Source organism: Nothobranchius furzeri, chromosome 12, assembly GCF_043380555.1.
Source record: "Nothobranchius furzeri strain GRZ-AD chromosome 12, NfurGRZ-RIMD1, whole genome shotgun sequence".
Taxonomy (NCBI): Eukaryota; Metazoa; Chordata; class Actinopteri; order Cyprinodontiformes; family Nothobranchiidae; genus Nothobranchius; species Nothobranchius furzeri.
Window position 1 is genome coordinate 45,842,248 of NC_091752.1, and position 25,016 is coordinate 45,867,263.

Genomic DNA, 25,016 nt, shown 5'->3' on the forward strand with positions numbered 1-25,016 from the left:
TTTCTTGTTTATTTGACTGTTTTCCTGTCCTGTCTGTCTGTTTTTTTCTGCATCTCCTCCCAATCCCCCAGGAAAACTGTTGCCTGGGTTTTCTACTTTTTCACCTCATGAGGTACTTTTGAACTAAGCACATCAAAGGCTACCGACCGCAAAACAGGGGACTGCGCGTTGCCCGGCTGTGCCAGAGAGGTGAAGTCACCGGACCACGGGTGATGAGTTCTGCTGCAGCGGAGCGTGTCGGCATCGCTCCAGTTTGCCACCTCAGCTGATTCCGTAGCTTAACTTACTGCACATGTTTACGTCCATTTTTAATATAGTTACCGGCCGGAGCTCGGCGGACATTTCACACGCAATCTTGATGCCACTCTCTGCTTCGCCGAGGCATAATCTTCAATTACATGTCCGACCTTGTGGTAATATTACTACCAAGCATGGTAGCAAAAAAAATTTGCCCCGTTGGTGTGTCTTATGAATAGGGTTGTCACGGTATGAAAATTTAACCTCACGGTTATTGTGACCAAAATTATCACGGTTTTCGGTATTATCGCGGTATTTTTTAAACGGTGTTGCATATGTTCAGAAAGCATTGATAGTCCTGTTCTACACAAACTGAAATAGTTCTGAAAAGGTTTACCAGTGTTTATTAAACCTAAAATAACACAAAGCCTTAGCAAAAGTGCAACTTTTCACAAGTAAAGGAACAAATAGCTTATTTTTCTGGAACATGTTACAGTAGTCAGTGCAGGTTTAAATGATACAAATCCAAACATTCGAAACATAAACAATATGTAAACAAATCAAAGAAACACCACTTGTTTTCTCATATACTTGTTTTCTTCATTATCAAAATGAAAATCTAAAACTCCAGTCCACACTTGACTTGAGCACTGTACAAGTCAACCTTAAAAAAATATATGTATTTAAAATAAATAGCCACTTTAAACAAATTACTAAAATAACTACTACACTATGTAATCAAATCCAAATGTTCAAGTATAAATGGCATTGAATAAGTAAACAAATCAATGACAAGGAACTAATTGTATATTTCTCTTCATCAACAAATAAGATGCTTCATCCAGCAACAGGGTGTCCGTGACACGGTTTAAATGCTGGCAGAGGACGCTGCGGCTGCAGTATATAGTGACTCGTTGCATTCTCCCTCAACCAAAAGTCCTCGCGTCATGCATTTAAGCTAAAATGCTAATGTTAACTTACCTTGCACTGGCTGTAGAGATGCGGGTGATGGTCACGCAGATGTGCCATTAGATTTGAAGTGTTGCTGCCTTCTGCAGACACTTGTTTCCTGCACGTTCTGCAAACGGGATAGCAGTCTTCTATTAACTGTCCCTCAGCATTTTTCAGAAATCCAAAATATGCCCATACTTCCGATTTAGTCTTCTTTGAGGGCTGATGGATGTCCTGGGCGCTGCCGTCTCCTCCTTCGGCCGTTATTTCAGCTTCAAAGTTTTGGTGCCGTTGCAAATTAAAAAGTGCGTGTGCGCGCCGCGGGAACTTCAGCTGAAGCGACGGTGGCTGGTAAGGGTCACCGCGCTGAAACCGCGGCCACGGTAAACCCACCGAGATAATATAGTTTTTTAAAAACTGGACGGTTATTTTTATTGTCAACTTTTTTACCGGGGTTTACCGCTATACCGGTTACCGTGACAACCCTACTTATGAACGTGGCTAAAAACTCTACTGCCGCCACCAGCATCAGAATTAAGGCCCAATTACAGAGATGGTGGATGAGCTGATGAGGGATTTTATCTCATTTACCTGCAAGATTAAGGTAACTCACGAGTTTTAATAGCAACATTTGAACTCATCTTTGTTTCAGGAGCCTTTTTTCTAGGAGATCCAAAGAGCCCAAGGCAGCGCCCCACAATGCACCAGGATGGAGAATGTTTGGAAAGACAGGAATGAGAGAGGAAGAGTCTGATCTTCCACCTCGCAAAGAGGTGGTCTCCCCATCGACCCCTCCACTGGTTGGTTCTGTTATCTATCTATCTATCTATCTATCTATCTATCTATCTATCTATCTATCTATCTATCTATCTATCTATCTATCTATCTATCTATCTGTCTGTCTGTCTATCTGTCTGTCTGTCTGTCTGTCTGTCTGTCTGTCTGTCTGTCTGTCTGTCTGTCTGTCTGTCTGTCTGTCTGTCTGTCTGTCTGTCTGTCTGTCTGTCTGTCTGTCTGTCTCTCTCTCTATCTGTCTCTCTCTCTATCTATCTATCTATCTATCTATCTATCTATCTATCTATCTATCTATCTATCTATCTCTCTCTCTCTCTATCTCTCTCTCTATCTCTCTCTCTCTCTCTCTCTCTCTCTCTCTCTGTTCTCTCTCTCTCTCTCTCTCTCTCTCTCTCTCTCTCTCTCTCTCTCTCTCTATCTATCTATCTATCTATCTATCTATCTATCTATCTATCTATCTATCTCTCTAACTCACTCACACACAGACTTGTATTTTGTATGTTTTTGTGGACCTCCATTGACTTCCATTACTTTTAGTTACTTCACTATGCCTAACCCTAACCAATGGGGATCTATTCCTAAATTAACCTAAACTAAACTTAATTCACACCATTCCTCTAAAACCAAGTTTCAGGGTGCATAGCATAGTGTGGACCAGCAACATGTCCCCACAATGTAAAAATGTCCTCACAGTACAGGTTAAAGTTAAAATGTGTCCACTTAAACATATGAAGACAAGTGCACACACACACACACACACACACACACACACACACACACACACACACACACACACACACACACACACACACACACACACACACACACACACACACACCATCAGCCCGGTGTTCTATTCCTAGGTTTGAATCTCAATCGCAGCGACACTCAGCTGATCTGCAGCAGGTTGTCATGGTGATTGCTCCATTGCAGGCTTCTAAAACTCAGATTCTTTCTCCTCCTCTGTGGTCCCAACTTTAACCACATGACATTTCACTTCCAGTGAAAACTAACAGACAGCACGCCAACTAAAGTGTGTTTTCATAGGCTAGTCTTTATCCAGCCCCCCACCCGGGCCCTGCCGAGGCTCCTCGTGTCACCTCTGACCTTCGCTCAGACCGTCTGGGAGCTGAATGCTGACAGCTGTGGCTCGACTCATGATCTAGCCTGCCAGATGTGGTTTGGCTTCAGCTGCTGACACGTCAGACACAAGCTGGAACACTTGCAGCTTAGCAGATCTGTTCTGATCACAAGTAGGCATTATAATATATAAGCACTCCCATGTATCGATTTAAATGTCATATTCCAGAATAGGATCTTTAACATTCCCAGATGGTCCTAGAAAGAACCTGGCGTATAACTCGTTGCGCTGTGGTGACTCCAGTCCTCTTCTGATTTCATCCTGCTGTTGTGTCTGAATGAGGGTAAACATCTGCAGCGCAACATCTGAGCAGCTGTAGAGTAGTGGTGTGTGTGTGTGTGTGTGTACAGGGGGAACATCAGCTTTTACAGCTCTGAGGCAGGTGAGCACTAGTAAAACTGGTCTTTATTCTGAATTTAAAAACCCTTCCTGCTCCGGTCTGGAGGCGAGGATTTGTGTTTGAGCCTTTTTGGCTTCAGACAGGAGACCCCTGACTGGAGTCAGGGATCAGTTTCATTGTCTACTTACACACTACCGCCACCTGCTGGCTGCAGGGAGGCATCTGGTGATGAAAAGTGTGTTACCATAACGCACGCACACACACACACATTCACGCATGTACACACTCACACACTTTGACTGTTAGAACACACACTCGGTGATAGAAACATTCATCAGACAGCCTGTACTAAAACGTTTATGCAGTAATGGATGTTTGTGTGTGTGTAAAACTTTATTGATGAAAAAGCATCAACAGTCGTTAGGTTATGGGCCATTCCCATCTGTACCGGGTCGGCCCGGGCCGGGTAGCGTAGGTTGTTTACATATCTGGGTGGCCTGGTATTTTTCCGGGCCAACCAAGGCTCATTCTCAGCCCTCTTCTCGAGGGGGTCTGCTTCAGGCCGACCAGGGCCAACACACCCACTGCTGACAGCAAATTCACACCTTCCATTAGAGCAAGCCTCTGATTGGTGGGTAGAATCAGCCCACATGGGCTTAAGACAAGGATGTGTGGAATCAACCGGGCCAGGCTGGGGCCGACTGGGGCTACCCGGCCCGGGCCGACCCGGTACAGATGGGAATGGCCCATAAGTCTCGGTTTGTCTCTCTGGTATTTTCTGAGTCAGACGCTGACACTTTTGAGAAATTCTATTCTACATATTTTTACGTTCATTGTCTAAGTCACGCCCATGTACTTCCGGACCATTCCCGGAAGAACGTAAAAAAAATGAATGCTAGTCAACAGGGCTTGTTTGTCTCTTTCCGAAGTATTTCTCTTATCCGATGGCACCATCTAGTGGTTGACAAGCACATCACACAAATGGCTTCTGGAACCGTTTCTTTTAAGATTGTGACTTCACGTCTCTAGTTCATAAATGTGCTTCTGTAGTCGACAAACGGCTAAAACACGCTGTTTTACGAGTATTATTCTCATGTCATGTTGTTTTCTCAGATATTTATATTTTAGAGACTTGTCCGTGAAAAGTTCATCAACTCTACATCAGCCAAGGTATTCCTTAAATTTGAAGCAAGTAAGCGTTAAGGCTTAGTTCTGGTCGGCGCTCAGCTTTCTATTGCTCGGAGCTCTGTGGGGCAGGGGGCGTGCTTAGCAACAACAAACAAAAAAGACGTATTGCTTACATTATATCACAGTACATGATGAGATAATCACTTTTACGGATTTCTGAGAAACCATACAATCATTTCTGAAAGGGGGAAACTCTGGAAAGATACTTTGAGTGCCATGGATTTTACATATGATATCCGTGAATTTTAAAGTCACATTCTAATGAATCAAGAACACACTTATTTTCAAATGGGGGGAAACATTATTTTAGATTTTGTGGGAAAATAAGTCCTGGACTTCAAATGCACATCATGAAAGATACATCATCGAACCTGACACGGAGAAAAACAGAAGGAAAAGGGCTCAGTAAACTTCAGATCCTTCCTCCAGAAGGAAAGAACCATTTCTCTCCTGAATCCTCCTCTCTTTGTTTATTGTCTGCAGCAGGACGAGGTGAAGGAGTCGGGTTGTCAGCACTCCTTGGCATCAGGACGGAGGAAGAACCTGGAGTTTGAGCCTCTGTCCACCACAGCTCTCATCCTGGAGGATCGACCGGCGTGAGTCCCAATAAAACACCCAGAAGAGAAGATTGTGAGGCCACAATTGAGCGGACAGACTCAGTTTTTCAGATTTCAACTCAGATTATGAAATATCTCAAACCAGGTCTCAGCTGTTGGTTCAAGTGCGTCAGGGTCCCAGACATCTAAGAACAGGAGGGAGAAGTTGTGAAACACTTGCTGTGTAGCTAGGAAGTTAAACAGTCATCCTCTATCCGTCCTCCAGGAATCTGCCTGCCAAGTCCGTGGAGGAAACCCAGAGACATAAGCTGGAGTATGAGGAGATGGTGGCGGGAGCCAGGAGAAGAGGTAACACACAGCTGTTCATATCCACAAGCTTTAGTAAATCTTCAGGTCTGTAGAACCACAGGCCTCCTCGGTCCCGGTGGTCAGCACCACAGACATATATATGTAGATGCCCCATGGAGTGGTGCTGCCGTAGTGGCCCGCCGCCATCTTGGATGGGTCTCCATTTGCCTCCAATGCATTTCTTTCTACTGAGGAAGGTGCTTACCCAACTAAAACACGTTTTATTATGCTTTTGTACAAAATCAGACGCACGAAATGACAGGACAGTTAAAATATAAATGGAATAACATAAAATAATTAGAATAAATTTAAATAAAAAATCCCAACAGGTAGGCTAGACAAGTCCCAGAAAAGCCCAACATGATCTGTTTTCTATAGTGCACCAGCTGTTGCAACTCTGCGTTGACTCCAGATGGGTTTGGAGAATAAGGAGACACATCCAATATGGCGGAGACGCTGTTACTCTCTCCAGCGCCCAATGGGGCGTCAACATATTCATCTCTATGGTTGTCACGACCGGCTCACAGGTCATTTCCTCGTGGTGTTGCAACCTGAAACCGGTTCTTTTCTCATGTCAGAGATGAAAGAAGCCCAGAAGAAGAAGCGTCAGATGAAGGAGAGACACCGACAGGAGGACATCATCTCAAATGCCATGGTGGTCTGGAACAACGAGATTCTGCCTCACTGGGACACCATGTAGGTCCTTAAGGACCTGGGTCAGCCCATGTTTGTTTCTGCTGCTCAATGTGTGTTTGTGTGTGTGTCTAGGAAGGGAACGAGGCGGGTCAGGGAGCTTTGGTGGCAGGGACTTCCTCCTGGAGTCAGAGGACGAGTGTGGAGCCTCGCAATCAGCAACGAGCTCAACATCACCCCAGGTAAAGTGGGCGGGACTTGTTAAGTCATCGTGTGCTTAAACACTCTTTCCGGAGTATTTCTCTTATCCGATGGCACCATCTAGTGACTGACAAGCACATCACACAAGTAGTTGTTTTTTTTAAGATGGCGACTTCACGTCTCTAGTTTATAAATGTGCTTCTGTAGCCGACAAACAGCTAAAACACGCTGTTTTACAAGTATTATTCTCATGCCATGTCGTGTTCTCATATATTTATATTTTAGAGACTTAGTTGTCGTCAGCTCTGCATCAGCCGAGGTATTCCTTTAATTCGGTGCTCAGCTTCGTATTGCACAGAGCTCTGCGGGTCAGGGGGCGTGCTTAGCAAAAAATAAACAAAAAGACGTACTGCTTACATTATATCACAGTACATGATGAGATAATCACTTTTACGGATTTCTGAAAAATCATACATCATTTCTGAAAGGGGAAAACTCTGGAAAGATACTTTAGCTGGGGGTCTGCTGATATTTGTGTGGGACCTGATGCTAAACTAGAAAGCTGCTGAAGAAACTCTGATGGGGACCAGTTGGAATCCTGCATCCGTGGAATGACTGACACAGCTAAGCCTCTGGAGCCTCTCCCTACAAGCTCCAGAGGAACAACCTTTAGGGTTAAAACCAACTTTAGGAGACGTCTCTCTGAAGCTAGCTCCACCCAGACATCACAGAAGGTTGCTGTTCTGGTCAGCAGGTGGCGCTACAGGCTCAGCATGAATACACCTGGGTTCAGTGTAATAAAACTCTGAGATGTTTGTGTTGTCGTCCAGAGCTGTACGAGATCTTCCTGTCCAGGGCCAAAGAGAAGTGGAGGAGTTACAGCGAGACGAGTTCAGTCAACGACAGCGAGAGCGGTACGCTTCATTTCTAAAGCTCTAATCTGCCGTTTCTACTCAGCGTTTCATCCTGAGCTCTGCTCTCTGCCGCCAGATGGAGGAGCTTCGCTGGCTGACAGAGAGTCCAGTCTGGACCTCATCAAGCTGGACATTTCCAGAACCTTCCCTTCCCTCTTCATCTTCCAGAAGGTAGCAAACCCACAGCAGGTGTCCGACCTGCAGCTGAGAACTCAGGTGTTGAAGCTGTGGGTGTTTTTTCTCTGCAGGGGGGTCCTTACCATGACCTGCTCCACAGTGTGCTGGGGGCCTACACCTGCTACCGCCCCGACATCGGATACGTGAGTCCACCTCCATCCAGCATCTTCAGGGGTTAGCTTTAGTTCTGGATGCAGACAGAGGCTGAGCTAGGGCTGGTCAATAATCAATAATGATGTACAGTGCTCAGCATAAATGAGTACACCCCCACTTTATCTGTCAGAAAACCTTTAGTTTCCTTTCAGAATCAACATTTTCTATGACATACCAAACTACTCCCACAAATGTGGGCTGTTGAATCCAAACACAAACAAGTGATTTTCCTAACAAATCCATTCGAGCCCATGTTGCTAATATTAGTACACTCCTTTAATAGTCTTAGGAGAAAAGTCACACTTAACTCATTCACTAAAGTCGTCATTGGCATTTTTTTACTGTGTGGGCATCGGAACGAGCCCCCGCACTGTGAGAACAAGCATCTCGGCTCTAAAGCCGATCTTCATCCGCGTACGTCACACGTCACGTGATCGGGAAGCAGAAAATCCATATGTTAGGAGATCGTTTTGGGCTGTTCCTGTAAAAAAAAGTGAGGCGCGAACCGGAAAAGCTTCTGCCGATCACAATTCAACGACGGATTATGGAGGAACGGATAAAGCTCAAAACACGCGGATTCTTCCTGATGTAAGAGGTGAGTCTCCGCTTTGTTTTGGTTGTTTGGCGTCAACATCATCCTAGCGCGCAACGTTCTGTGACTCTTAAAAAAACTGTAAAAATGGTGAGAAACGCTGACAGCGAAGGGCTTTACCGATCAGGAAACGGCTGTTAGTGTATGAGTTAAGACTACACAATTCTAATTAACAGGCATTCAACCACAGGTCAGTCTAATGATTCATTAAGAGGTGTCTATCAGACAGGTGGCTATAAAAGGGAATTACTTAACAAAGAAAAGCTCTTCCCATTTCATGCTGTCAGCAGTGGCTCCACATGGAAGAGAAATGTCACAAAATTCGAGAAAGGAAATAATTTCTTTACACAATAAAGGTGAGGGCTACAAGAAGATCAGCAAAGCTTTACATATTAGTCAGAATACTGCAGCAAAAGTGATCCAAACATTTAAGAAAGATGGAAGTGCAGCCATCTTACAGAGACATCCAGGAAGTCCACGGAAGTTAGCATCTCAGGAGCGTCTTCTGATGAGAAGGGTTAGGGTCAGGGACACCATATGGCGCACACTGCAAAGGAATGGCATGCATGGGTATCGTCCATGAATGAAGGCTCTCCTAAAGCCCATGCGCAAAAAAGCACATCTAGGATTAGCTAGGGCCCATGCTGAAAGAGATGAAGACTACTGGGACTCTAGACTCTGGAGTGATGAGACAAAGATCACTGTTTTTGGAACGAATGGTTTCAAAACAGTATGGCGTTGTACAGGTGAGGATTTCAAAGAGAAATGCATGGTGCCTACAGTGAAACATGGTGGCGGCGGTGTCCTTATGTGGGCTGCATAAGTGCTGCTGGTGTTGGGGAGCAGAACTTCATTGATGGTATCATGAACTCAACAATGTACTGCTCTATGCTGAAGAAGATGCTGTCATCACTCCGTGCACTACATTTCCAACACGACAATGATCCAAAACACACATCTAAAGCTACAGTTGCATTTCCGAAGAAGAACAGGGTGAAGTAGGGCTGGGGGTAAACGATTATTTTTAAAACGATTATTCTGATGATTATTTTATCGAATAGTCGACTGTTCTAATGACTATTTAGAAAATTAATCTAATGATTATTTTTCTATTGCACAATTAACAAAAACCAGAAAATCTCAAATAAATTCCTCAAAAAAATTGATAAATTCTTACTGTAAGAGAATAAACACTACAGGCCTTCCATTTTGTATACCACTGCGTTTATTGTGTTGTTTGGTTATGTTCTGGTGACGTGTAGAACTTGGGAGTGCAGGCTGCTGCCTGAGAGGTGGTAGAAGATGGAGTGTCTCCATGCTGCTTTGTTTTGGTCACTTATGTGCGTGAGGCGAGTGGTCTTACGGGTTAAACCAAACTCAGGTGATATTTTACACTAAACCGAAAACCCACAACACTCTAAATGTAATAAAAGGGAGATCTACACCACAAAAAAGATGAACTCTAAACCAAAACGTAACGGCTTATCCCAACGCAAGAAGCTGTTAGCGAAGATGCTAACAGTAGCTTTACCAACGTTAAGTTCAAGTTACCAAGTTTAAATAAACAAAAAACACCCAGCAGCAAACAGACCAGCACGGAGGAGAGACTGCTACCACCAAAACAGCTCTCCTCGTGTCTGAAAGAAGCTTCTTAATGAAGGGAGAAGCGCTCCCGGTGATTTTCTACATCTGCGATAGACACGAAGCAGCGCATCTGACCCCGGAAGTTGTTGTCTGTTGCCGGGAGACGAAGGCGGGCAAAACAGGAAAATAATCTAGTAGTGGACGGACGTTGTTCCGGGTCTTCGGTATTTGGCGGAGATGTTAGTGAAGGCGGAGAAGAGGGTGAACTAGAGGAAAAACAGGCAGATTCCTCCTCTATTTACAAACTCCTGGGGATGCAACAAGTGGGCGCGGTGCGTCGACTTCCGGATCTGACGTCGACAAATTTTTAGAATCGAGCCGTCGACTTCGTCGAGGCTTCGCTACAGCCCTAGGGTGAAGATGACCTAATGGCCAAGTATGTCTCCTGATCTGAACCCAATCCAACACCTGTGGGGAATTCTTAAGCAGCAAGTTGAGCATCACTCTCCATCCAGCATCCAGGCTCTAAAAGAGGTTCTTCTTGAAGAGTGGAAACACTGCAGCTTATATGTCGCCATCTTGCTCATTCCATAAACAGAAGACTTGGTGCTGTCCTTGAAAATCACATTGGTCTTACAAAATACTAGATGTAATAGTTTTTGTTGTGTGGTGTGTTCATTTTGCTTTATCCAAATTAAGTAAAACTGAAGATTTTGTCCCCTTGGTTATATTATTAACCTTAATTTCATGTTAGGGAGTTAAACAAGTGTTCAATAAAACCCAGCCTTGTAAAATTTCTGGAAATTATTGTTTTGTTCATTGAGCTACTGATTAAATTCATACTTTTTAAAGGGAGGTGTACTCGTTTATGCTGAGCGCTGTATATCTATTGTAACGTGATGGAAGTGGTTACTTTTACTGAATGATCAATAAGATGTGATATTCCATTTAAGTATGAATTATCAATCTTATTGGTCTTTGAATATTTGATTTAATATGAACTTAGGTTCTTTGGACTGCCAGGGAAACACACACTTCATATTTATTCAGACAGTCAAGAAAATAGTTTATAAAAATTAATTTAATACTATATTTCTAAACCAATTAGGATACATGACAAATTATGAAAAGTGGTGTTTTAATAATGTTACTGAGGTAATAAATGAAATGATGGATGTAAGCTTAGATGTTATGTAGCAAAACCTTGTTAAGTAATATCTGGTTTATAAAATCAGTCTGATTGTATGGTTTAACAAGCTATCAATTATTCATGAACCCATCCGACGCCATTGTGCAGGTCTACAATACCCATGTTGGAAGCTCTGGGTGATCCGGAGGAAAAGCAGCGAGGTTGGTGATGTCACTAGATGGAGTGGCTCCTGGAATCTCAAGGGTCATAGTTCCCTTTGATTTCAATTATCACCGGTCATAAGATAATACCAGGGTCTGCTAATAAGATGTTCCACGTCTGATGAGTTGTTGCGTCTGATCAGCTTGCAAGTGTTGCAAAGAGGCTTTGACCTTGCTTACTTCATTGGCCAAATCAGGAAGCTGGCTTAGAACTGGTTAGTTCAGGAAGTGAACACTAATTTACATAAACTGTTGTTTACAAATTTAGACAAGTCCGTCTTTAACATAGAGTTTAAAGGGCATTACCAAAATACCTCAGACACCACTCGCTTCTCTAAACACTTAGGAAGGTTATTTCTTAATGTGAAGCAAAAATATTTTAACCATTAATAATAATATATTGATGTGGATACAGATAAATGAACATTAAATTCAACAATTACTAATCTGGTGTCATTTAAGCTCTGAAATAAATCATTACTGGAAAATCATTCATTAATGTTGAGTATAGGACTCATTATTAAAACACTTTGGATTTAAACATGTTGTCCATTCAACAAAATACGATTATATAAACTTATAAAGTTATAAAGTCATTTATCAGCCAGGAGAGATAAACTGTATTCAAAGAGGATAGATGAGTAGTCCTGTGTCTTCTGCAGACTTGATGACTTGTGACGTACCACATGATAAGTTAAGAATATCGGGGCAAGTTCATAGACTTCATATCAGCACCATGACGCCAGATTGACTTGTATGAAGAAGTTAATTTTTGGTTAAATTGATTAAATACTTTGCCATTTGATACGCTACACTATCAATAATCGTGTGGTGTGATGGTCAATTAAGACTTAAATAAAAAGTTTCCCTTTTTCAATATAACCTATCAAGTAGCTTAATACTAGACTCCCAACCAATCAGCAACACAGATTCAGATACGCTCCGTCACCAAGCCCTCCCCTCTCAAACCTAAACAGACCACCTGTGACTTCACACATGCATCATAGGGATGTTTTTGTCCATTTGGGCAGGGTCCCCGTTTTCACTTGGAAGCCATTTTAGCAGTGTTTGTAGCCTGGCAAGCTCCATTAAGGGCTCTCGGTTGTGGGGCGGGTTCTACTATTGTCAAACGATCTCCGCATGCTACTGGACAATGAACAATGTGATGTACTCACCACAATGGATGTCTGTAAACAAGGCCTGTTGTTAAAAAGGCAAAAATACATACTTTATTTTTTTTTCTAAATAAAGGACTTAAATACATCTATCTGCTCCTGATTATAATAAAGCCCAAGTCCAAATCATCCAAAACTGATGTACAAGCCGTTTCAAATGAGCTGTCGCCATCTTGTTCCACTTCGTCACATAATCCTGCCCACTGGATGAACAGAGTTTCAGTTTGAAACCCCTATAGAGAGCTGTGATTGGCCAGCCGGAATTCTGCTAGGAGCTGCAGAGGTTCCAATGGAGCGTTTCTAGACCAAACTTTGCAAAGAGTTTGCAGTTGGTTCAGATCTCGGCAGCTAGATTCCTGACAGGTTCAAACAAAACAACACACATTACTCCTGTCCTGCCTTCCCTACACTAGCTCCCTGTGGATTGCTGGGCAAAGTTTAAGGTCTTGTTGTTTGTCTTCCGGTCCCTCAACGGTCGTGCCCCACCATATCTGGCTGGGTTGCTTCAGATGCATACCCCTATGCGCTCTCTTCGCTCAGCTAACCAAGATTTGCTCATCGTCCCAAGAAGAAGGCTGAAAACAAGAGGTGATTGGGCCTTTTCTGTCCTAGCTCCAACACTATGAAACGAGCTCCCACTTGTTGTCAAACAATCCCCATCACTGCAGGTCTTTGAGTCGTTTGAAGACTCATTTTTAACATTTGGCTTTTGTGTAATATGGATTTTTAGAATTTTAGTCTTTTATCGTATCTGTTTTGTTATTTTAGTCACTCTTTTATGCAGTTTTAATCTGTCGTGTGGTCTCTTAGTTCTTTTTTGTTTTTAAGTTATGTTCAGCGCCCTGGGCATCTGTAAAGGCAGTGGAAGGTACTATACAAATAAAATTTGATTGGTTGATTGAAAGAAAGAATTTGGTCTAGTTCACTAGGCTGCAGCGTTTGTGCATATGGTACAAAATGTTGTCGCTGTTGGGGTTATTAGGAGCGAACAATTCGTAAGCGTTAACTTACTTTTGGATTCTTCAATAAATTCTGTAAATATGTAAATATTTACTGATTTATTAATTAATTAAGATATTCTTAGATATACGGGGCACCATTCCCCTTTTACCGGGGAAAAATTGAATCCAAAACTCTTATCAGTCTTTCTTGAAGTTCGTAGAATCCTCGGAGCAGAGACTTCTCTTCGACACAACAAAGCTACTGGAGACGAAAATCTGAATTTTATAACGTTTAATTAACAATTTGTCAAATGAATAAACAGTGGCATAAATGAATAATAACCATGTGATATAATAAAAGGATGTATATTCAAAATAATGTTCAAGGTGTTTTGTGTGTATGTAGGATGTATGAATGGGGTCCTTTGTTCTCACAAAGGAGTAGTGTGTGTGCGTGTGTATGGATTCAAAATGGAGTCTTGAATACAAGATGGCTGACTCCTTTGTCTGGCTAAAGTGTGGGTGGCAACTTGCACTTTAACTTCCAAAGCACTTAGAATCAGTAGTAACTTAACCTTAAATCACTCAAAACATTTCAAAGGATCATGCAACAACACAAAAGATTAATCACGAGTTAATATCCTTAGTTTATCAGCCTGGCCATGGCCGAACATTTAAAGATACCAAACAATGATCAATAAGCAGTTTATTCTTTCAAAATGACCCGAAGGACGAATTTGGAACGAAAGAGGAAAACACGAAGCTACTTTTTAAGCAATAGACGCGGTTTATTGCTTATTCTGGACTATAGAGGAAACGGGAGAAGAAAAGGAGAGAAAAAAATGAGTTTTCTGATCACCAAAGCAGCAAGGCGTCCCCCGCTGTTATGATTTGACGGTTCTCCGTTTTTCTCCGCAGTTTCCAGCGTCATCCGTCGGTTTGATGCTTTCTCCGTTGTTTGGCTCCACGAGTGTTTCTCCACGGCTGGACACAAAGAAAACGAAGTTCCTTTTGGGCTGAGTTGACAACTTACAGCGTTTCTGAGAGCTGGATGGAGTTGTTGTTTCCTTCCGCTGGTTCTGTGTCCTCAAACATCAGCTGGAGGGGAGCAGAAACGAGCAGATCAGCGGTCCCGTGGGCTCAACTTGGCTCTTAGAGCTTCCGCGTGCTCAAAGAAGTCGGAGCGTTCGACAAGCGTGTCCTCACCGCCAGGTATCCTGGGCAAAAGAACGAGGATTCTTTGTCTCTGCTGAAGATTTATGGTCTTAGTTCGCGGGAAAAGCTCCACGGCTTCCCGCACATGCGCAGAACGTGTTTCTGGTACTAGGCGGTAACATCACCCAATGCTTCCGTGTGCAAAGCATCATGGGAAATGAAGTTTCTTGGCGCTGATGTGATTATTTGCTTTTCAGAGCAATTTAAGCACAGTCATTTTGGAGAAAATCACTGCATAGTAATTTCCTCATGAGGTCAGACCCTCAACATTCCCCCTTTTGGTTTCGGGGATCGCGCCCAAAGCTCGATCGTCGGAAGCACAGATGGGTTTGTTCCTCATGAACGTAGGTCGACTTGATTGTCGGAAGCACAGGTGGGTTTGTCCCTTAGGACGTTGGTCTCCTTGGACGCCTTTGTCTTTGGTCTTTGTCTTGGATCCTGGCGCCTTTGGTCTTTGATCCTGGTCAGGCACAAAGAGGATAGGAAACGGGATAGTCCCCAACGCGCATAACGAGAAGAAGCCACTCACGCAGGTGGTACGCAATGAAGATGTCGTCCATGCGAGAGGTAGTAGTGTAGAAGGAGGAAGGTCGGTGGGCGGTTAACTCCACGAGTGGACACAAAGGCATCTCACCGCCGGCCATACAGTTCAGTTTATGGAGCACGCGGTGATGTACGAGGTCCATAGTTCGCAAACGCGCATTGACCTATGTGGTCCCACGATTCCCCCCTTTTTGGTCCAAAGGGTGGATCAGGACAGTCTTTGGGCTAAAACAAGGACCATAAAACTAAGAGGTACTACAATGTGCTGGTGCGTCAGACAGAGTCATTGACAGACTGAGCTGGGCCGGCACATAACCACTAGTTAATATGTGACCAAGTACGAAACAAAAATACAGAAAACCCAAAAAAAAAACAACATATAACACCCAAGAAAATTCATAGCAACCTTGAGGTCTCATAAAATACATTCTTAGGTCATACATTCAGTGTGTAGCTTATAAAGAATGTGTCATAATGCAACACTCAGATAAAAAATGTGAGGTAGACTAAAGTGAGAACTACTCTTAGGGTTACAGAATAACAAAGAAAATGTTGCTCACCCCCTTTAGACAGGTGTGGTACATTCGCGCTTGGAGTCTACCCGAACGCGGTCACGAGGCACACCGTAGGTGAGCAAGTGCATCTTATCTTGGAGTTTCTTAACACGCCTGTAGGCGGAATAAGCAATCACGGCCGTGATGAGCCATTCCATCCCCAGGGCGACCAATGTGCAGATTAAAGTCGTATAATCTGTGTCAATGTAGCGTCTTGGGCGTCAAAGTAAGTTCACGCGGGTTTTGTGTGAACTTAGCAAATTTGGTTCCTTCAATCAGTAATTGTTGGTCAATTTCTAAATCGAAGGCAAAGTTATAACCCTGGAAAGCGTCCATGATCTCAATCTCTGAGTCATGCTGTTCGAGGTTGAGGTGATGGAGTGCCAGGTTTCTAGTTCAAAGTGGAAATGCCTACCGTCCTTTCAAATACCAATGTTCAGCATCGACTTAAACCTATAGATGTGAGGTGTCACAATTATGGGAACATGTAACAGGAAACCGAGTTCTAATTTTCTGCATCAACGTGAATGGGAATTGCACTACCTAGGCTGTACGCTAGGTGGATTTGTGAAAGGTGCACAGTAGAGGGGTAGCAGCTGTCAAGCTAACTTTGAGCAGGTCCAGTGGTACCAAGTACGGGGAAATACGACTTTCAACCAAGCTGTCCAGCGTGGAACTTACTTCCCTGAGCAGGTCCTACATCAAATCTCTCACCACTCGTGTGTACACAATATCCTGAGGTATGGTTTCAGACAAAGTCTTGATTGCACGTAGAGATCCATTAATCAGAGCCTAGTGTAGGTACCAGAGTACCCTGTAAGGTTTTAGTAGGTACATCCTGTTAGCGGTCTAGGAAGGAGTTTCTCTTGGTTAGTGAAAGTGACGGCGGGGGGGGGGGGGGGGGGGGGCTGGTTCTTTGTCGGTTAGTACATGTTAGTGGGTTAAACGTGCACTTTCCCCCCGTTTCCATTTCCATGCATAGAACTATGTCGAGACTACGTCTACCTCCTGCGGGGAGTCTGGTCTCTGTACCCGCGGGGATGGTTTGACGTAGGGTTTGATTTGGTTCGCATGCACCCATTTGTAGACAGGCTCCTGTCTCGCTTTGGTGATGCGTAACCTGTATGCAACTGGAGAGAGTTTTGCCACGATCTCAAATGGTCCTGACCAGCCAGGCAGGAACTTCTTAGGTTTGCGTGCCGGTTGGGCGAACCGAAAGTAGAATACTTTGTCACCCACCTCGTATTCGCGGCTGGTTGTCTTTTGGTCGTAGTAGGCCTTAGCGCCTTCTACGTTGGTCTCCAGTTTCTTCTGAGCGTGCGCGAACGTAGCTCTGAGGTGTGTTTTCAAGTCTGCCACATACTGATGAGCGGTATAGGCAGTGGCAACACCGACATCCTCTGGGTGATACAGGAGGTGCAGTGGTAGAGTCATCAGTCTGCCGGTCATCATCTCAAAGGGCGTAACCCCCGTGGATCGCTGTGGAGTGGACCGTATGGCCATCAGGACCAGAGGGAGCTTGACGTCCCAGTCCTTCCCAGTGGAGCAGACGTACTTTTTGAGCATAGAGACGACCGTGCGGTTCATCCGTTCGACCTGTCCGGATGACTGTGGGTGATAGGGGAGGTGGAATCTCACTTCCACTCCCAGAAGTTCAAACAGGGACGTCATTACACTGGATGTGAAATGAGTTCCCCGGTCAGAGTCAATGCAGAGTGGAAGTCCCCATCGACTGAAAACGTGGTTAATCAGCAGTACAGCGGTTGTGACGGCTGTATCGTTTGGCGCTGGAAGGCATTCCACCCACTTTGTGAAACTGCAAGTTACAGTTAGCATATATTTGTTTCCTCTTGCCGATTTGGGAACCGGTCCAACCCAGTCGATCTGCAGGTGGGACCAAGGGAAGGTTATTCCCCTGCGTTGCAGTGGTGCTCTAGCAAGCGGCTGGGAGGGTTGAAACTGGGCACAGATGAGGCAGCCTTGGACATAGCTGTGTACATCCTTGGACATCGATGGCCAATATGCTACTTCTGTCAGTGACGCGAGGGTAGCTTTTGTTCCGCGGTGACCTCCAACCGGAGTGTCGTGGGCGTAGGCAAGCATCACTCCTCTGTGGTCGAGTGGAACAACCCAGCGCGGCGGGCTGTGATCGTCACGTATGTAAACTAACAAATCGTTTTGTAGTGTCAGATGCGCGAGTTGACGATGCAGGGTTACCAAATCTCGGCTTGCGCCAGTAGGTGATGACGGTTGTTTAGACATCGGGCCCTTTTGGAGAAGCTCGCGGATGAGCTTCAGGTCAGGATCTTGTTCCTGCATGGTGACTAGGTCCGCGTCATGTGGTTGTCTGCCTAGAAACACGGGTACCTCAACGGTCCGAGGTTCGTCTGCCTGTTTAGCATGGCGACGAGTAATCGCGCAGACCTTGTGAACGGCCTTGGGTGGAAGCCACTCGTCTTTGAATTCCCAGCAGGTTCCCTGGTCAGCACCGAGCTTAGCAAGGCGGTCAGCTTCGTCATTACCATCTTTCTCTGGACCTAGGGTCCTGGAGTGACCTTTGACCTTTTTCCAGTAGACCATTATGCCTTTCTCAGTGGTGAGCAGATCACACGCTAGGAATAACTCCGAGTGTTTCACGTCTCTGTTCCTGGCGTTTTTCATGTGGTTCTCCTTCCACATGGGGAAGTGAGAGATGAAGCTGTGTCTAGCGTAGTTTGAATCAGAGCAAAGGACGATTTGAGTGATGTCCAAGGCTGCCGCCTGCTGGAGGGTTATCAACACTGCAGCAATTTCGGCGTACTGACTAGACTTTTGGCCCAACCGGTAGTGATTTGGTTGCTTAGTGTCACAGTCCACCCAAACGACTCCAACCCCGGCACGGAGCTGGCCTTCGTGAAGGTAGGCGCATCCGTCAGTGTAAACTTTCGGAAGCCCTTGGCAAACATTCTCATCAAAGTAGCGATGATTGGATGCGGTTGGGTAGACTGCGGCAGGTGTGTCCAGGGGGCCCATGACGGAGTCAGAGTCACATTGCTGGCAGCCTGCTAGCCCTTGTCCTAGCGCTAGCTTGGTGTTCTGACCATACTTGACCTCAATGTTATATCCTTGGAGCACCATCATCCACGTCGCAATGCGGCTGTTTGACACTCTTCCTTCGCGCAGACGCTGGCTGTTTAGGAAGGTAACAGGCTGATGACACGTTTCAATGATCACTTTCTGTCCACCGATGTAACTACGAAAGTGTTCGACGGCCCAGACTGTAGAGAGGAGAGCTCTCTCGCAGTCTGAGAACTGGAGTTCCACCTTGCTCAGAGGCTTGCTGGCGTATGCCACAACTCTCATGTCCTGATCGTGTTTCTGCTTCAAAGCAGCGCTCAGGCAGTGAGAGGAGAAAGTAGCCTCTATGTAGAACTCTTTATCCTTGTCTGGGTAAGCCAGACAGGGTGCGGACGCCAACTTCTGTTTTAGGAACTGGAAGGAGTGTTCTTGGGGTCTGTCCCACACGAAAGGTGTGTCGTTCTGAAGCAGCTCAGTGAGGGGCCTCGCTATTTCAGCGTACTCCTCAATGAACTGCCTGGAGTAGTTGCAGACTCCGAGGAAGCTCCTGAGTTCGGTCAGATTAGCTGGGGCTTTGATGTCCTGAATGGCTCTAATGCGTCCCGCTTGGGGCTCGACTCCATTAGGGCCAACCAGCAGTCCAACATACTCCACTTTGGTTCGACACCACTGTCCCTTGAGAATCGCCAATTTAGCTCCGGCGTCAGCGAGCTGTTGCAGCACGTGACGGAGTTCGGCCAGGTGCTCCTCGAAGGTTCGACTCCTCATCAAGATGTCATCGACATATATGAGGTTCCCTCTGGAAGCAGCATCTGACATGGCTTTGTGGAGGAAGATGTTGAACTCGGCAGGTGAGTTAGAGTAGCCAAAGGGGCAGCGGTTCCAAGTATATTGGCGATTTCCAAAGGAGAAAGCCAGTTTATACTGGTCCGCCGGCTCAACCTTCATGGTCCAGAAGCCGTTGGCTACGTCAACCGTAGAGAAGAAACGAGCATCTCTGACTCTGGCTAGCTCCTGATCTAAATGGATCACAGGCCACCTGGAGAGAGGTACTTGTTTGTTCAGTGCACGATAGTCTATGGTGAGACGCCATTTCCCAGTCGGTTTCAGAACCGGCCAGATGGGAGAGTTGTAAGTGGAGTTACACTCTCTGATGATGTTTTTCTCCTTCAGCTGATCGAGGATCTCCTGGATCGACTCATAAGCAGCGAGGGGAATCTTGTACTGACGTACAAAAGTAGGAGGGGCATTCGGGTTCGTTGGAATGCGAACCGTGTGCAGGTTTGTGAGTCCACAGTCCAGGGAGTCCCTGGATAAGACGGACTGAAACTCATAGAACAGGCTTCTAAGCTCTGCTCTCTGCTCCTCTGACTCCAGCGCATCCGCTTTGTCAAGCTGCTGGCTGACTTCGGCCTCGAAGCCGTCATAAGGTTCAGAGGAGGAGGGTCTCTGGTGTTCCGGGCTTTCAACCGGTGACTCAGAGGGTTGAGTATTTATTGCAAAAACCGTTAGACACTGACCGCTGTCAGTATCTAAGGTTGCACTGCAAATGGGTTCCTCAGGAAGGGCTTCATGCCGCTTGATGGTTATCATTTGTGAAGGGAAAGTACTGAATGTGTCTGCACCAACCTGTCTGTCGTTCAAGAACAACGGAAGTTGTCCGATCACGGGGACTGAAAGTTCGAAGTCATGGAATGAGCTATCTATCAGCATGCCCAAGGGCTTTCCTGCCGGCAGGTGGATAGGACTCTGGGTCGGATTTTCGACCAACAAGTACGCAGAACGATTGTTCAGCTCCAAGAGTGGCGTGCCACAGACGGCTAAGTTGAGCTCCAAGAAGTGTGGTGATGGCTGGAAGAAGGCCTGTGTGCCTGGCAGCTTCTGATGCTTCATCAGAGTCAGACGAACAGGCACTCCTTTGACCAGTGGGGGCAGAACCGTGCTGGCCTCAACCACTGCACGGCAGGCCTGTGGAATGGTCTGTCCGGACAGCAAGTGTTCACGGCCTTCTGAGCGAGGCTCAGAGGAAGGTGTGGCCCGGGCCCAAAGGACTTGATTGCAAGTGTCCAGCTGGGCACCTAGTCGAACCAGCAGATCTGCTCCAATGAGTGCAGGTGGATCAAGCTGTGGTATGATGCTGAATGTATGTGTGAGCTGTCTTGCTCCAAGTTGGATAGTCAGAGAGCAGACCTCTGGCGCTTTCAGGAGCCTCTGCGGCCAAGTAGGTGACAAGAGCCGATGGCTACGTGTCACACTGACCAGAAGGGGGTCCTTCTGACGCAGGTGTTCAAACGTCTGCTGGCTGATGGCTGACTTTTCAGACCAAAGAGCAAGGCGAGCATCTGAGATGTGGGTGCAGTTGATGGTAAGACCACCAACTATTTGTGGTGCATATGGCTGCAGGCTGACGTTCTTCAGCGAGCAGAGAAAAGATGAATGTGCGCGGAGCGGAGTTCCAGGAGCGGTTTCGTGCCTTTGCAGGCGGTCATCGTCTGTGGGAGCCGTAGGGAGGGGCATGACCTTGGAACAAGGGTTTTGCGGCTCACTTATGCTGACCTCAAGAATGGAGGATGGTCGGCTGCTATCCGGGTTCCAGGGCTTAGGTGTGTTCACCTGGGCCCACAGTTGACCCTTCTGGCAGTCGATGAGGGGAGCTAGACGTTCAAGCAGGTCCTGACCAATGAGAAGTGGTTCAGTGTCTAGCGGGCAGACATAAAACGGGTGAACCAGAGTCATGTCTTGGAAGGTGATGTCCAGCCACGCCCGGTGAGTGATACACTCCCGGGTCTGGGTGTAGCTGGTGATTTTCAGGTCACAAGGTTCAACCTGGACTGGTTTCCCGAGCGACCGCATGGTGTCAGACACGCGATGGAACAGTGTGGAGCACATCAGGGTGATTTCTGAGCCGGTATCCAGCAGAGCATCAACCTGTATGCATCCACCTACGTTGGTGCTACAGTACAAACGGCGAGCATGATCATGGTTTGTTAAGTCACCAAGGAACTTCAGAAATTTAGTATCAGGTTTCTCTGGGGGGTAGATTTCAGGAGACTCCTGTGATCTACCCGTAGTGTTCCCCCAGCTGATCAGGTAGGTCCTGGCCACGCTGGGGGGTTGAGCCACGCCTAGTCATGCTGACGTTGGCTCTGGGTCTGGCTTCTTAGAAGACGACTTTGGTGTAAGGGTTTCTTCTGCAGATCTCAGCTGTTCCTTCTGTTTAGCTAGGAACTGCTGAAACATCTCCTGGACGTCGGCTTTGGTCAGAAACTCATCTGCGGACTCGCGTCCGGGACCTACCTGTGGGCGGCGCTCCTTAAACCTTCCACTGTTCCGACCTGCTTGCCGTTGGTTTTGGTTGGGCCACTTCCTGTCTGATTGTCCAGACCTAGGCAGCCAATCAGCACCCCCCTTCCCCTGTTGAGGAGATTGGGACTGCTCTCGCGGTTTAACAGGTCTAGGTTTAGCAGATTTTGGCTTAGTGGGTGGAGCTTCTGTGCCTTCGAGCTCCAAACGCGGCTCGGTGTCGGGAGCTAGGTGCATGACGCGGTGATGTGCGTCAGGCTTTTGGGGCTTTCCGCCGGCTTCCCAAGCCTGTTGAGCATATCTCCTAATCTCCTGAGTTGTCAGTTTTTTCATCCGACAATACATTGAGACTTCGGATCGAACACACTCGTGCAGGTTGTGAATGAACAGGGATCTGAAGGCAGGGTCTTCCTCGAGCCCAGGGCCGTTTCGACCTTGGAAATAAGCACTTTTGAGTCTGCGATAATACTCTCTGGGGGGTTCGTTTCTCCAGTGTTTGATGGAGAAGGCCCACATTGTAGCTGACGCAGAGTCTGCATACGTGGCGTATTCATCCCTCAACGCTCGGCAGAGCGAGGAGTACCGATCACGAATGTCAGGTGGTAGAGTTTCCATGAAACCGTGCACCGTTCTAGATGTGGTTTTCCAAATTAGCTTGAGCTTTTCCCTTGAAGAGGGTGCTGGAAGATCAAGCAGACAACGTTCTATCTCCCTGAGATAATCGTCGACGTTGGATTCATTGGTGTTAGGATCAAAGCGTTCTATGTCTTTAGCTAGCGATTCAATTTGACGTACACGGAGCCCTGACTCACGGTACGGCGCGTCATCCTCTGACTCTGACCCACGGTCTGTCTCAGAAGGCGCTGGATATCGCTGGTGTGCTCTGGGCTCCCAATGTTGACTCCTGGGGCCCAAATCGGGGTTCGGCATGTTGTGGCGGGCTGCTGGCACGTCACGTGGGTGTCTTGGGAGGTCCTCCTCCCGGGGCACGTCTGCGTAGTGCAGCCTGCGTCTTTCAACTGGGGCTTCTGCGTAATACGCTCTGTCCGGGTACGGACTGGCGTATGATGCTTGGTCATGCAGCTGGTTATCGGCATGCCGAATACCGGAGTAGCTAGGATGGGTGGATGGTTGAGGTGCAGCTTGGGGTGCATAACCCCAATCGGCACCTTGCACCCTTCGTGGACTGGGGGAGCGGTCTAAATAGAGGTGCCGCTCAGCTGGTCGACTTCTCACTGATTGAGAAGGCCGTGAAGATGAGGGTCCAACCTGGGATTCGAGGGTGAACTGCTCTCGGCCCCTAGGTGGTCCTGAATGCCCTATAGTGTGTGTAGGGAACGGGGCCGAAGGTTGGAACAGATGAGCTTCATCTCTCCCCTGCGGCGTGCGTCCGTCCAGAGAGTCATGGTGTTTCCCCCCTTCCCACTGTCTGTTGTCATCAGCAGAAGGGGGCGGGGTCTCCTCCCCATCTTCCCCAGAATCGGTGTTGTCTTCCTCCTCGTCATCCTTCAGACTTCCATTTCGCTGTTTTTCAGCTAGCATACTCTGGAGGTTCAAGATCTCTCGATCATGTTGGAGTTCTCTCTGATAGAGGATCAGGGCTAACTTAGCTAAGTGAACCTGGATTGGTTTTGTACCATCCGGGTTTTCTATTTGATCGATTACAGCTTCTAGCTCGACGCTACGCTGTTCTTCAGTGAAATCCCTAGAAGGGTAGTCGGGTTCTCGAGCAACCGCGACCAGTTTGGACAATATTTGTCCAGAAAGTAGGCCAGGTTCATAGTCGTGGGCCGCAGCGTCACCTGGTTGCTGGGAGTTGGTCAGTTCACTACTCTGTCCCTCCATTTTAACAACCGAACCAAAAATAGCCTAGTAGAGCTTCTGCAGATAGCTCAAGGCTGCACCTTTGGCAGCAACTGCTAGCTTTGTAGCAGAAAAACACTAAATTAACCTTTGTGCGCACAGGTTTTAGCGTTTTAAGATTGCACGGAATGCCGTGACTGACGCTTAAAATACTATTCCTTTCAGTATTTTAGCAAAAGCTGGTGCGTTGCCGTAGCAACGTCTTACAACACTTGCATTGTTAAATATGCTAGTTATTCCTTCAGAATATTAGCAAACAAGGTGTTATCAGTCTTTGAGTGAAGGTTTCAGTTAGTTATAATAGCCACTGTGAGTTAAAGTCGCTAAATTAGCAGTTAATTTTAGCCTAAAAGGGTTAGTCAGAATTACTTACACGCTGCACCTTTAATGAGGAACTGAATTTTAACCTAAAAGGTTAGCCAGAATTAATTACACGTTGCACCTTTAAGGAAAAACTGAATTTTAACCTAAAAGGTTAGCCAGAATTAATTACACGTTGCACCTTTAAGGAAAAGCTGAATTTTAACCTAAAAGGTTAACCAGAATTAATTTACACGTTGCACCTTTAAGGAAAAACTGAATTTTTTTAACCTAAAAGGTCAACCAGAATTAATTTACACGTTGCACCTTTAAAGAAGCACTGAGTTGCTGGTGGGAGTTCGATGCAGCTTCCTGCTCAGCGAAATCAGCACCACTCTGTTGCTGGTTCAAGGCTGAACAACGGATTATTTTTAATTCAAGCTCTTTGGATTTATTTGTTTGTTTGTGCCGGATAGAAATCTCTGTGTATCCAAGCCTCACACGGCCGCACCAATAAAATGTTGGGGTTATTAGGAGCGAACAATTCGTAAGCGTTAACTTACTTTTGGATTCTTCAATAAATTCTGTAAATATGTAAATATTTACTGATTTATTAATTAATTAAGATATTCTTAGATATACGGGGCACCATTCCCCTTTTACCGGGGAAAAATTGAATCCAAAACTCTTATCAGTCTTTCTTGAAGTTCGTAGAATCCTCGGAGCAGAGACTTCTCTTCGACACAACAAAGCTACTGGAGACGAAAATCTGAATTTTATAACGTTTAATTAACAATTTGTCAAATGAATAAACAGTGGCATAAATGAATAATAACCATGTGATATAATAAAAGGATGTATATTCAAAATAATGTTCAAGGTGTTTTGTGTGTATGTAGGATGT

General features: G+C 45.9%; 1 protein-coding gene across 3 annotated transcripts in view; it reads left to right on the forward strand.

The window, feature by feature from the left end:
* LOC107373653 (TBC1 domain family member 12) overlaps nt 1-25,016 on the forward strand; it is a 56,190-nt gene that overhangs the window by 23,375 nt on the left and 7,799 nt on the right. For 2 of the 3 annotated variants that reach the window (XM_070542640.1, XM_070542638.1), the window contains exons 2-9: nt 1,841-1,988; nt 5,136-5,248; nt 5,475-5,557; nt 6,136-6,253; nt 6,326-6,432; nt 7,222-7,305; nt 7,382-7,476; nt 7,554-7,625. In XM_070542640.1, coding sequence (XP_070398741.1) covers nt 1,905-1,988; nt 5,136-5,248; nt 5,475-5,557; nt 6,136-6,253; nt 6,326-6,432; nt 7,222-7,305; nt 7,382-7,476; nt 7,554-7,625 — 756 coding nt within the window. In that variant the 5' untranslated portion in view covers nt 1,841-1,904. The remainder of the gene's footprint in view (nt 1-1,840; nt 1,989-5,135; nt 5,249-5,474; nt 5,558-6,135; nt 6,254-6,325; nt 6,433-7,221; nt 7,306-7,381; nt 7,477-7,553; nt 7,626-25,016) is intronic. The other variant, XM_070542639.1, reaches the window with a different exon arrangement.